The following is a 13,321-nucleotide window of genomic DNA, read 5'->3' as shown; positions in this document are numbered from 1 at the left end:
CCCTCCTTTCAAGGGCGGGGCTCGAACACCCAACCCTATACCCCGCAGGGTCTCCCCAGGTGCCCGCTTCAGCTGGCTGGGGCCGCCGGGGGCAGCCGAGGACGCGCGTGCGTGCGTTCGTGCGGGAGAGTCCATGGAGCGGGACGGCAGGGGAGACGCATGCGGCGCAGCGGGCGGGGCAGCGGGCGCGCGCTGCCGCATCGCGCCGGCCACCCCCGCGCGCGCGTGTAGAGTGGTTCGGCCCGGTCCCGGGCTCATTGTGCTCGCCTCACGCCGGACCAAGATGGCGGCGGCGCTGGAGGCCCCGGTCCTGTGACTACAAAGAGGGAGCCGGGGGCCGGACGGGAGCGCAGCGGTGGCGGCGGCGGCTGCGGCCGAGGCCCAGGCCAGGCCCCCTCCCCTCAGCCTCCCTCCCGCCCTACTTCACTCTACCGCCCCGCCCCCGCCGGCGGCGCCCCGCCCCTCCCCCAACCGCCCGACTAGCATGGTGCGACTGCCGCGCGCGCCGACATGGGGGAGAAGCTGGAGCTGAGGCTCAAGTCGCCCGTGGGGGCCGAGCCCGCCGTCTACCCGTGGCCGCTGCCGGTCTACGTGAGTACCGCCCTCTTCTCCCCTCCCTCCGCCCCTTTCCCCGGGACCCCCGCCCTGCGCGGCGCGTTAGGGGCCCACCGAGCAACCGCACGACTCAATTCCAAAAACACTCCTGGGGACCCCCCCTTTCCTGCCTGCTGGAGGTCTCCGCCGCGGTTTTCAGCCCCTGCGCTGAGGGTAGGCAGCGGGAACCCTGCGCCTCTGAGGGGCTCCTGAGCCCGGGCTGTCGTTGCCTGTGCAGGGCTGGGACCCTGGTCCCCTACTGCCCCCGACCGCGGTCAGGGCGGTCGGTGAACTTGCTTTCCCGTGTTTCATATTTTGACATTCAGGGTTTCTTTCTTTCTTTTGGTAGTTTATTCTTTGAGCTGTCAGTGAGCTTTGTTTTTATTTTTGAGGGCATCTTTTCTTTCTCCCTGTGTAGGATTTTTTTTTTTTTTTAAGGCAGTTTGCTCTCCTAATCTTAAGAGGCAGGACTGGCCGGACCGGAATGAGGCATTCTGTCCAGTAATCTTAAGTGGTGGGCTGGCCGGACCCTTGCAGATGAGGCATTCTGTCCCCCTAATCTTGAGTGGGTAGGCTGGTCGGACCCTTGCAAATGAGGCCTTCTGCCCCCCAATCCTGAGTGACCCTTGGAAAATGACAGGCCGAGCGGAAATTTACAGAGGCGTCCCCTGGATGATTTTAGAAATGCACAATGCGGTATGGGGGTCTTGGTTCCTCGCCCTTGTGTGCGGTGTGTGTGTTACTGTCCCTGCGTCCGTACTCTGGCCGGGCACTGTGCCGTTGGGAGGGAAAGCGCAGCAGGCGCCCTGGGCAGGCGTCTTTGGGGCGTCCTTTCGCGCGCTGGTCTTGTGGGCGGGGGCGGAGCTTCCAGGGGACCCGGTGGGGAAGCCCGCGAGCCCTCGGAGTGTGTCAGTTTTTGGAAACGACGCGCCCGGGGCGGGGTCAGGACGCAGGGACCGCCCGGGAGCCGGTGTCGTGGGAGGATTTCGTGGTTTCCAGCCTGTCTCTCACACTGGTGCTTTGGAGTTTTGCTCATCCCGCACCCAGAGACGAGGTCGAGCCCGGCTCTGGCTTTTCCGGTTGGGCAGCTCTGGCTTGCATCTCGAAGGCGGCTTGAGCAGTGGGTAGGACAGGGAGACAGTGGAAGCGACAGGAAACAGGATGAGGAGAACCTCCAAAGCTCCAACCGTTCCCACCAGCCTCTGTGGCTGCCTAGTGAATTGTTTAAAATTTAATTATTTTTTTTATCGTTAGTGGCACAGATCACTTTTTTAAGTGTGCAGTTCGAGGGGTTTTGACAGATTCGTGGCAACTAGGCTGCATAGCAATCACGTCATTCCTCAATGTCCCTTCTGCTCCCTTTTGCCACCAACTGGCAATCATTGACCTCCTCTCTGTCTCTACAGTTTTGTCTTTTCCAGAAAGTTAGATAAATAAACTCAACAGCAAACAGCATTTTGATTCTGACTACTTCCACTCAGTAAAACATACCTGAGAGTCATCCATGTTGTAGCAGATATAAAAAGCAACTCCTTTTTCTTGCTGTTCTATCCCAGTGTTCCATTGATCCATTAGGCTACCAGAGGCAGGATACTTGGGATATTTCCAGTCGGGGGGGGGGGGGGGGGGATTACAACTACAGCTGCTCTGAACATCTGTGCTCAGGTTTTTATGTGAACTTGAGTTTCACCTCTCTTGGGAAACACTCAGGAGCAGGGCTGCGGTGTGGGTGGGCTGTGCCAAGTGTATGTTAAGCAACATTTGTGCACCTTACAAATTGGTATTTTTTGAGCATGGGAAGAGTTAAACCTACCATGACCCATTATCCAGGAATTTCATACTAAGGTGAAAATATACCCAAAGACACTCATGTTGTTACCATCGTCTGCTTTTATTCAGGGTGGAGCAAGCCCATCGGGATTTGTAATCTTTGTACGTAAAGCCTCCTGAGTTGGGACCTAGCTTTCTAGTGGCAGGGGACTCTGAACTGTAGAGCATCTTTCCCTTGCTGGCCCCAGCCTCATTTGGCTGGGGGTGGGGGTGTGCCACCCTGGCCAGGTGCAGCGCTGCCTGATGTCAGCAGGCCTCTCCCTGGTGTGGCTGTCCCACTGCCAGGCCATCCCAGTGAAATTCTCAGCCAGCTGCCAGGGCTCAAAACAACCATACAGCTTTGCAGTGATGTCTGTCAACCTTCCGTTTCCCTACTGAGGAATTTTGCTTTTTATGGGAAATGAGGGGGCAGTACTTACAGAGTTCATGTTTTGTGATGACTTGATGATGAATACATGAAGAAAATGCACTACTTTAGAAGCTTCACTTTTTGAAAGGTCAGATTACTCATGTGACCACACATTTGTAATGACTGAGCTTACTTGTTCACTGATTCATTCCTTCTTAGCACCTCCTGAAAATTCATAGCATTCCTGGGGAGCACAGAGGGCAGTAGACACTGTTTTTATTCTCAAGAAACTTACAGATGAAGGAGAGTCAGTCATGTATAAACACAAAAATTAGCAGAGTTATAGTGCCCCTGTATATAGGGTCAGCTGAGGTTCCAGAGAAAGGAGCTGCCAGTTTTGCCCCCCCAGGGGAGGTGTGGGTGACTTCTCCTAGGCGGGGCATCTGTAGGTGGAAGTGCAAACAGCCACAACAGGCCACACTTAGAACTGTCCAGCCTTGGAAACTGACTTGTGCAATTGACAGACGTGAGTGGGAGGCCCAGTGCATTCTGTTCTTTTAGTGACTGAGTTTCTGATACCCACTTGCAGTTCACGGTGGCATCATTTCTAAAGCAGAGTGGCCCTTCTTGGGTGGGAAACCAGGTCTCAATTCAGAAGGGAGTAAATGGCATCTGGGTTGCCAGGTGGCAGGGCAAGAATCTTCAAGAGGAAGGCTTGCAAGGGCCCTTTATCTGGATGACTTAGTAAGGTTGTGGACAGGGATAGCAACCTCAGCATGACTGTCTCCACCCTCGGCTTCCTACTGGGAGCCCACAGTTCTCTGATGAGTGCCCTCTGAGCTGGCAGTGAGTAGTAGCTGAGTGGGCAGGCCAAGTGAGCCAGCCATCCTGTGACTCAGAAGATATTTTCTGATCTGACCTCTGCCTGTGTGAGTCCTGCCTAAACCGAGTTCAGGTGAAAGGCAGATTAACCCTCCCATGGCTTTGTGTGGGCGAACTAGCTGATTAAAAGGGGAAGGGATGATCAAAAAAATTTGGAGTTCCACATGTGACTGAGTTTTTGTACTCTGGTCCCTAAGATCCAAATGCCTATTCCGCACTCTGGTCCTGATGGGTAGGTGCTAGAGAGAGCCAGAGGGAGCCCAGGAACTTTGAACATTCTCCAGGGAGGAGAAGACAGAGCTACAGAAGACCCTCTCCTCCCCAGTCTCTCTCTGGGAGTTCCATCCTTTTTTCTGAAACTTTTTGTTTGAGGTAATCGTGGATTCTCGTGTAGCCATAAGAAATAATACAGCGATAACCCATGTTCTCTCTACCCAGTTTCCCCCAATGGTGACATCTTACAAAACTAGAGAATAATACATAAGTATATTCATCTACTTCCAGAAATTCTGTCCCTGTCAGCAGTCACTTCCATTCACCTGTCCTGCCCCCAGCAACCATTAACCTAGTTCCTGTCTCTGTGGGCTTATCTATTCTGGATACTTCACACAAATGGAATCTGGCTTCTCTCAATGAGCATCATGTTTAAGTTTTATCCACATAGCAAGTGTCAGTGCTTCATTCCTTTTCATGGCTGAGTAATATACCCCTATAAGGATGGGCCAAGTTGTGGAGTCTTGAGGCCCTGTTAGCGTTCATTTGGCCCTCATCCTGGTGGTGGGAATGATCGATCCCAAGTGAACTTCTGTGGCACTCATAGTGACTGCTTGCTGGAGGTAGAAACATTTGGAGTTCTCAGGGGCAGAGTGTGTCTTGGCTTTCCACATCTCAGAGTCGAGTCTCTGCCTGCCATTTGGTGGCAGGGCCTCCTGGCCGAGTTCCCCCAGTTAGAGGGGCATCAGTTCCTGTGCTGTTTCCTTTCCTCTCACACTCTTGGCCTCAGGCTGGAGTGGTCTGTGGCAATAAAGCATTTTTTCTGAGCAGGGCAAAAGTTCTGGGGGTGAAATTTCGGTTATCTTTTCCCACTGTCCTACTGGTGACACTTCATGAAACCATTTCATGAAGACCTATATCATCCAGTTGCTGGGCACTTGTAGAGGGGCTTCTTTGGAGGCTTGGCACCTTGGACTGTTACAGATGGGCTAGTTTTTATTGAAGCAACTGAAGTTTTCTCATCAAATTGCCTTTGGTCTTAGCTCTGCTCCCTGGGGCGCTAGGTGGCAGGTGCCTTCCTGTGAAGATGTAAGTCCTCTTTCCACACCTCTCCCGGGCTGCAAAAGACACTGCCCAGAGCTCAGGGCATCCCATGCCTGGTCCCAACTCTGCAGGGACCCAAGTCCCCTGTGGACCTCACGTTCAGGGTAAAACCAAAAAATGCTCCATCAGTTACAGAGACAGAATGAGGTATACGAGGTGATTGCTGGTGGGACTAGCACATGAGCCACATGTGATATCAGCATTTCTAGTAGCCATGTTAAAAAAGTCAAAAGAAGCATGTGAGAAAAGTTTTTGTAATATATTTTATTTAACTGAGTATAGCCAAAATCCTAGCATTTCAATGTGTGATTAAAACGTTATGAACAGCTTTTTTTGGTGTGTATTCTAAGTCTTGAAATTACTGTGTATTTTGCACTTAGAACATAGCTTGGTCCAGGCCATCTCATATCAGGTGCCCCAGTGGTGGCCTGTGCCTGCCATGGGGATAGCATGTCTCTAGATCCCTCTTCCTCATGGGGGCTGCTTCTTCCCGCCTTGAAAGCTTAGCGTGCAGGGCTGTGGGACTGTGTTTGCACAGTGGGTGGCACCACCCGAATGAGGTCCAGGGGACTGGCTGCTTGCTTGCTCAGTGGGGTGTGGGGTAGTGAAAACTAGTGGGCCTGGGATAGTATTTGGTGGGGCTTCCTTGTCCCATTGAGTTGGGGGTTTGGGGGGCTGCGGTTCTGGTGGGCAGGCTGTGTGTAGATGCAGCTCTCTCCTCTGGCGAGCCTTTTTTGTCACCTGGCTCGTGCAAGCCAGAGCTGGCATTGAGCATCAGTGACTGGGACAGTGTGGCCCTGCAAGGAGAGGTGCCACGGGGGTGGTGATGGGAGACGAGCCCTCTGTCCCAGTAAGTCACTGCTGGCCATTGACTCAGTTCTGTCTTCTGTCTGAGCAGAAGCCGTTCCCTGACAGCAGGAGTAAACATAGGTCAGGGCTGGATCAGCCTGTGACAGCACCAACCCAGCACCCTCCTCCCCACAGTGCAGCACCAGCTGCCCCTTTCTGTCCCCTTTTGTAATGTGATACAATTTTGGGGGCCATAGAAGCATAGTTCTTAAAACTGGTGAGCTCAAAAGCAATGAGTGGGTGAACTTGATTTTGTTTTGCAGCACTGGGAATGCATTCGCTACAACATCTTCCCTTGCTGTTCCTTTTCTCCTTGTGCTGCCCCGCGTTCCAGACAGCAAGCCTAGAGCTGTAGTACTCATTGCTTTGTAGACATGGGTGCTGTGAAGCTGGTAGATTATCTCCACAGGGTAAATCTCTCCCTGAGTGGGTACATGAAAACAGGGGTCTGGCAGCAGGACCAGGACAAACAGGAGGACTTTTCAGCACAGACATGTCCTCACAGGGTCCAGTGTACAGATGAGAGAGCCATGCGCAGGGGCTATGTGACCCATCCAAGATCCCATTTCTAGAAGCAGCACTATTGGATTCAAACTCCAGTCTGTCCCTCCTGCAAAACTCCCTGGAGAAGGGCCTGGCTTGGTTTATGCTCTGTGGTTTCCACTTGAACTTGCTAAACATTTTTTAACAAGGCGCCCACATTTTCCTCTTGTCTTGCATCCCACAAATCTGTCCACCCTCGGCCCAACTGACCGTCCATCTTTGCCCTGGGCGCCACCACAGCCAGGTTTCTCATCCCACAGACCTGATCTCTAACTGCCCACCCTATGTCCCATCAATACCTCTTCTCTGCCCACACTTCCTCTGCCCTGGCGATTTGCCAGTTGTTTGTTATTTGTTATTTTTATTTTTTTGCTCTTGATTTGGACACGTGGCCTCTCCTTTTGGAGTCCTGTTTATTTTAAATTAGTTAAGGTGCTATCATGATCAATACTTGAATTGACCATATAAAGAATAAAGCATAAACTAATAACTGTTGCTCCCACCTGAACAGCAGAGGGCTTCAGGCCCAATTAAGGTGCTTAGCCTAATCTGTGAGCCTGCTACACGGCTTGGGGTGGTACCCGAACACTCGTAAGCAGGGAGCAGGGTAGTGAAGACAAGGGCCAGTATGGGATAGGCACCTGCAGGGTCTGGCATCTCCCCTCCCCTGCCTTAGCCACACCCTCTGGTTTTCCTTCGGGACTGACAGAGTTTTCAGGATGCCTGTGGACAGGGTATAAGTGTACCCCATCTCATTCCTGCTCTCTTCCAGCCAGATAACCTGCTCGTCAAAACCCTGCCATTAAAATGTCTCATCTCTTCCCTTTGTCCTTCATGTTTTAAAACTCTGTTCATACATCATATTTCTTGTCCACTGTGACCCCTATGTCCGTCCACAGTATCCATCTGCCCCGTTCCCCCCTCAGCTGGTCCTACTGTGTCCATGTAGTGCCCATGAATGGACCTCTTATGCAGTGGCTGCTCGTGGGCCAGCCATGATGGCCTGCCCTGAGTCCATATGGTCTGCACCAGAAACCATTTTGTTTGACTTGCTTTGGCTTCAGGGACCATGTGTGATGAAAGTGGCCTAGCACTCCCACCCCAGGGCTCCAGAGTGGTATGGAGCCACTGGAAAAGAAGGCAGTACCTGAGAGATCAGGAAGCGGGTGCCTTCGCTGCAGGACACTCCTTTCTGCCTGCCAGAGTAGTTCAGCTGATTGTCTTGGCAGTATTTCCAATCAGTTATTCTTACTTTCCCAAGGAGAAAAGGGAGAACAGTTCCTACCTGCCAGTGTAAGCTTTTGTTCCATCGGGGGGGCGGCGGGGGGGTGTTCCTGGGAACTTGTTAGGAATGTAGGTTCCAGGCCCCCAGACCTACTGAATCTGATACTTAGGGGGTGGGCCACAGGTATCTCTCTCACGAGCCCTGCATAGGACTTTGATTCTGGTTACCATGTGAGAGCCCTGCATCAGACAACTATGGGGTCCTGCCCTCCATCTGTAAGTGATCCTGTGGGGCCGAGGGCACTCCTTGCATATCGTTTTCCTATACTAACGGGAGTGAGGAGAGGAGAATTGGCAGTGGATTCAGTGCAGCAGTGCATCTATTAATAGTGTCCACTGTGAAGCCCCTAGTATACATGCCCCTTCATTGATCTCTTGCCTCTCATCTTGTTCACTCTGGGCACACAGACTCTAGAAGCTTCATAGACTTGGAATGAACAGGGGGTAAGTGCTTAGAATGGTGGACTTGGGCCCTTGCAGGGGGATCTAAGAGACCCTTCTATCCAAACTCTTCAGAGGGAGATGGGGGAACAGCTGGTGACAGGTGGAGCCACATCCTCACCTGTGGCTTATTGAGGGTGCTGTTCTCAAGGTTATCCTTCTGGTGAAGTAGAAAGCTGGGCACCTGCTGAAAGTGACAGTTGGGTTCCCCACACTCACCCTCCTTCCCTCTGTGTGTGCTCCCTCCACTCAGCATGCAAGGGTTAGCATCTGGAAGAATAAGCCACAGGCTTCACGCATGAGTTGGCAAGGTGAGTGGAACCATAAGGGACAGTTTGGTGTCATCTCAGGGTATGATGACTGCCTCTTGTGCAGTGTGCAGTTTAAGGTGGATAGTTGCACTTCTTGTGAACCTTTTTATATGTTCCCCAAAGTGGGAGACCGGGTGCACCCTGGGTACCCACCACTCAGCTTTCCCAGTTGTCAGTGTTCTGTCAGACAAATTTTTATGGGAAAAACCTTTCTCAGCTACTTCTTTTGGGTGCTCTGGTACAAGAATTGGGAAGAACGTGGGTCAGTCAAATGGGACTTCCTGCTGTGGGCCATGCTGGGCTGGGAATGTGGGCAGTGAAGGAGGCAGTGTGGGAGTGTCCCTGAATAGTAAGGGGAGGGCTGGGCTGTCAGCGCAGTGTCCGGGGCTCCTGAAATGCAGGGGAAAGTATGAGGAGGTGTCCTTGCTTAATGAGACAACAGCTGGGCTGTCAGTCCAGTGTCCAGAGCTCGTGTGATGCAGGAGAGAGTATGAGTGGGTATCCCCACATAACAAGATGAGGGCTGAGCTATCAATCCAGGGATTTCTTAGGGCTGTTGTCAGTCTGATCTTTCCTGGTCGGTATCTGGCATCTCTCTCCTCCAAAGGCCATGGAGAAGTAAGAAGAGGCCATGGCCAAGAGGTCATGAGAGCTTCTGAATCATTGATGGTGACCAGGGCTTCTAAAGTTACACCTCTCAGTACTGTGGGCGGAAACTGGCCCAGCCCTAAAAGGATCACTCTGAGACCTCAAAGGGTGCAATTGTCAATTTTTCTCTCCTTTTGTTTTGGTTTTGAAGCTGAGAAAGCACCCGTTCATCTCATCAGAGACTAAATTCCAGACCCTCGTGCCTTTGCGGGCTGGCATGTGTGTTTGGACCAAGATAGTTACTTCAGCGAGGGCCACGGCCTGGTGACGGCTGCCACCTGTTGCACTCTTGGCAATTGTAGATCACGCTGCTGTAAATGCTCATGTATGAGTTCTTTGTAGATGTACACGGTCTATCCAAAAGGTATTTAGCCATGTAATATGAAAAATAGATATTTACTGAAGAGGATGCAAGATACAAGAAACATTGTACATAGTATAATGACACCTTAGTCCCCTTCAAAGTAGGCACCTTAGGACTTCACACAGTTCTAATCACCATCAGCTGCCCCATTGTATTTTCCTGAATCTCATCAATGGTCTGAAATCTCTTACCTTCCATAAGTGATTTTAGTTTTGGGAAAAGCCAGAAGTCACAGCACCAAATCTGGGTTGGGGTGGTGAGTCACCTGGGTGATTTGCTGTTTTGTCAAAAAACCACACGAGACATGATGCATGAGCGAGCTCATTGTTGTGATGAAGCAGCCAATCACGAGTTGCCCATTGCTGCAGCCTTCTGAATCATCCAAATAATTTCTGTGGAAGGATGTTCAAGCTTAATGCAAAATTGGATGCAGATTCCTCGCTCTGCTTGCTAAGTCATTTTGAATGTGATGACCACACAGTATACATGCTCACTCATTGGTGTCTATCTCCCCCACTGACTAGTGCAGTGAAGTTGTTGTTATTCACGCATGCACATCCCAGTCCACTTTCCTTGGCTACCAGGTTACATCATTATCATGCAAACCATTCTCATTATATTAACAATGGTTGGACTTTTTTTGGACAGGCCTCGTATATTCTCATCTTGCCCCCACCTTGTCTAAATGATAGCAGTTAACTAGTATTTGCTGCCTGATTTTTAGTAAGTAGGAGGACATTATTCTGAACACCAGAAGGATGGGTTTTCCTTTGCCTTTAAAAATAAAGCATTGCAGAAAAGGTCATGCAGTGTATGGTCCCATTTATATGAAATGCCCAGAGGAGGCAAATCCATGGAGACAGGAAGTGGGTTAGTGGTTGTCAGGGGCTGGGAAGGGGCTGGAGAATAAATGCTGATGGGGATGGAACCTCCTTTTGGGGCAATGGAATATTCTGGAATTAATGCAGTGGTTGCACAACGCTGAACGTACTAAGAATCACTGACCTGTGTTCTTGAACATGTGAGCTCTATTCTATATCTGAATTATATCTCAATAGAGCTATTAGTTAAAAAATAATGCTTGGACTCAAGGGTAGTAAAAAGCTTTTGATTCTTTTATTGAATGCTTGAAACATGTGAGGTACTCTGTCTGTGGTCACTGTCTTATTATAAAGCGGTGGAAATGGTGGCCTGGGCTAAGAGGCCACCATTATTGTCACAGAGCAGCTATTGGCAGGCCTCTCCCTCCAAACCCATTTTCTTGAGCCCGTCCTCTTTGCTGACCCACTTGCACTCACCACTGTACTAACCCTCACCACGATGCGGAAGGCATAGTGCTTACGTGAGAGCAGGACAGAGACAGAGGGGCGGCTACTTGGTGCTTCCTGATCCTGGTTTTGGCGAGGTTGGGGGTTAGCTTGCTGCCTATACCCTGGTGAAAGGCCCAGAGTGACCCCTGAACTTCCTTCTGAGGAAGAAGCCATGATGAACCCCCCATGCAGTGGACGCAGTCCTGGCCAGTGGTGCAAGTGGTGGGAAGTGTCTTCATCCAGTTGGGAGGATGGCCACACGTGTGCTCATGCTGGTTGTTATTGGCATTTCCCATTTTACAGATGAGGAAATGGAGGCCTGGGAAGTTCAGTAACTCAAACCCAGGTCTGTGGCATGCAGGCGATAGGAGCACCCAGGACAAGTGCCAGTGGGTACTGGCAGGTGAGGGACATAGACTCTGCTTCTTTGCCGCTGCTTGCTGGGGAAGGAGCACTATAGGACCAGGCAGGCCCTCCCCTAGGCCAGCATGCCCCAAGTGGGCAGTGATCCCAAAACAGCACCCTAGTGCCACAGCAGGACTCTCTGGGAGGTCCTGTCGGGGCCGGGGGCTTGGGAGCTCTGTGGGTTTAGAAATGCAGAGATGGGAAAGTCCCAGGACTGCAGTGTCCCCCTCCTGTGTTCCCTGGGTCCTGAGATGACCAACCCACCATCCGTGGAGGGTAGAGGGACTTCTCAGTCAGCTCTTAACCCTGTCACTTTATCTTTCAGGACAAACACCATGATGCTGCTCATGAAATCATTGAGACCATCCGGTGAGTGTGGCACCTGCAGGGGTGGGTCTGGCCTGGGGCCAGGGCCCATTCTTACTTTCCAAGTACTGCCTCCCTTCTGCCAGCCCAGTCCCTCTTGTGTTCCCTGTCAGCGTCTTGAGAAGACTTGAGAAGTGGGTGTTAGAGCTTGGCCAAAGGACGCCAGGTTATCTGGGTGTGGCCTGGACAGGTCCTGGTACCTCTATGAGCTTTGGCTTCCTGTGGAAGGTGATGGACAAGTAAAGTTCACATCCTTCTCCTTGTTTTACTCTCTCTCCTATCTCTCTCGTCTCCTCCCTGTTGGATTTGGTGCGATTCAGCCACAGCCCTTTGATGGGCTTATTTCCCTCAGTATCCTTGGCAGCCCTCCAAGACCCCAGTCCATGCAAGTGCAGGGAAGAGCACAGGGTATGTCAGTGACGACCTGGCAGAACCAGGAGGAAGGTACCCTCCACTCTCTCTCTAATGGTTCTTCTCCATGTGCTGGATTGAGGGTCTGGAACAAACTCGAGGGATAATAATAGCTGCTTCCTGCTTTGCATGACCCATGCTTAGAAATCCTGTTCTTTGTCAGTTCCCTCAGAAAACCCACATGTGTGTTTACTGGCATCCCGCTGTGTTGTTCCTTAACATCCTTAGCCATTGTAGCCACCGCCTTGGCCACATGCCATGATGTCCCCATGATCCTGTAGCAGCTCATGGTAGGGCCAGGCTGTGGTGTGCGTGGAAGAGTCAGGATGGGTGTCACCACCCTGCCGCCTGGGAGCTGGTGACCTAATAGGCTGTGCAGCTCCCCTGGCTGATTTGGTTTGCTCTTGGGGCAGAGCAGAGCCTCCTACAAGGTTGTTTCGAGAACTGAGTGAAATGATTTGTGTGGATCGAGCATGGTAGGCCTGACCTGGCGCCATAGTTAAGATTTGGGATCTACTTTTTTCCCTGCTATAATCCATAAATCACTCAGTTAGTGTTACTGGCTGCTTAATTTGATTTATTTATTATTAAAGAGGCTGCTGGTTGGGAGGTGGGAGTGTTGTGGTTGAGAGAGAGAGGGCTCTGGTTGTTGTCCACACCCTGAGGGTGCTCCATGGCAGTCGCCCTTTCCATTGGGTTTTTCTCTGCTAAGTAGGGTGTTTCCTCGTTCTGCATTGTGGGGTGACAGGCCAGGTTGAAGCTGTCGAGCCAGCCTTTTGTTTGGACTCTCCAGTTGGCTGGGTCCTCTCCCAGGCTGGCAGTGGCTGCTGACCTCCAGTTCTGAACCTCATGTCCTGGGTTTCAGAACAATTTCATCTTCTTTCTGCTTTGTCCCCACAGATGAGTTCTGTTCATTCACAGAGATGGGCGGTTATCTCAATTTGTTCTGTCTCACTTTTTGCTTTTTATAATGGAGAATTTCCAACATACACAGTAGTCGAGAGTGCTCTTTTCCATATCACTACTTTTAAAAATGCAACTGAGATACATCCCAGGCACAGAAACTACGCACATGTGAAGTGTGCAGCCTGAGTGGGCTGGCTGAACACATACCCATGCAGAGCAGTCACGGCAACAGATCTCTCTATCCCGCATGTTTCCTCATGTCCCCTATAATCCATCTCCCCCTTCACTCCTGTCCCCGGCAACCCTGATCTGCTTCCTGGTACTGTGGATTGCTTTGCATTTTCTAAAATTTTACATACATGGAATTGTACAGCATGTACTGAGCACACAGTTTTAAGAATCTCCGTTGTATGTACCAATTGCTTTTCCTTTTTATTACTGAGGAGTGTGCCGTTGTAGGAGGGACCATAGTTCCTTTATCCTCTCCACACATCCATTGCCTGATGGATGT

At 51.2% G+C, this 13,321-nt stretch overlaps 1 protein-coding gene across 3 annotated transcripts in view; it reads left to right on the top strand.

The window, feature by feature from the left end:
* Positions 1-455: 455 nt before the first annotated feature.
* DOT1L (DOT1 like histone lysine methyltransferase) overlaps positions 456-13,321 on the top strand; it is a 57,014-nt gene continuing 44,148 nt past the window's right edge. For all 3 annotated transcript variants that reach the window (XM_054586996.1, XM_054586986.1, XM_054586975.1), the window contains exons 1-2: positions 456-591; positions 11,453-11,496. In XM_054586996.1, the coding sequence (XP_054442971.1) occupies positions 511-591; positions 11,453-11,496 (125 nt within the window). In that variant the 5' untranslated portion in view covers positions 456-510. The remainder of the gene's footprint in view (positions 592-11,452; positions 11,497-13,321) is intronic.

This window comes from Pteronotus mesoamericanus, unplaced genomic scaffold, assembly GCF_021234165.1.
Source record: "Pteronotus mesoamericanus isolate MK-2021 breed Mesoamerican mustached bat unplaced genomic scaffold, CSHL_Meso_final contig_1210, whole genome shotgun sequence".
In the NCBI taxonomy this organism is placed as follows: domain Eukaryota; kingdom Metazoa; phylum Chordata; class Mammalia; order Chiroptera; family Mormoopidae; genus Pteronotus; species Pteronotus mesoamericanus.
The sequence above is the reverse complement of the archived record's forward strand: the minus strand, read 5'-3'. Positions and strand labels throughout refer to the sequence as shown.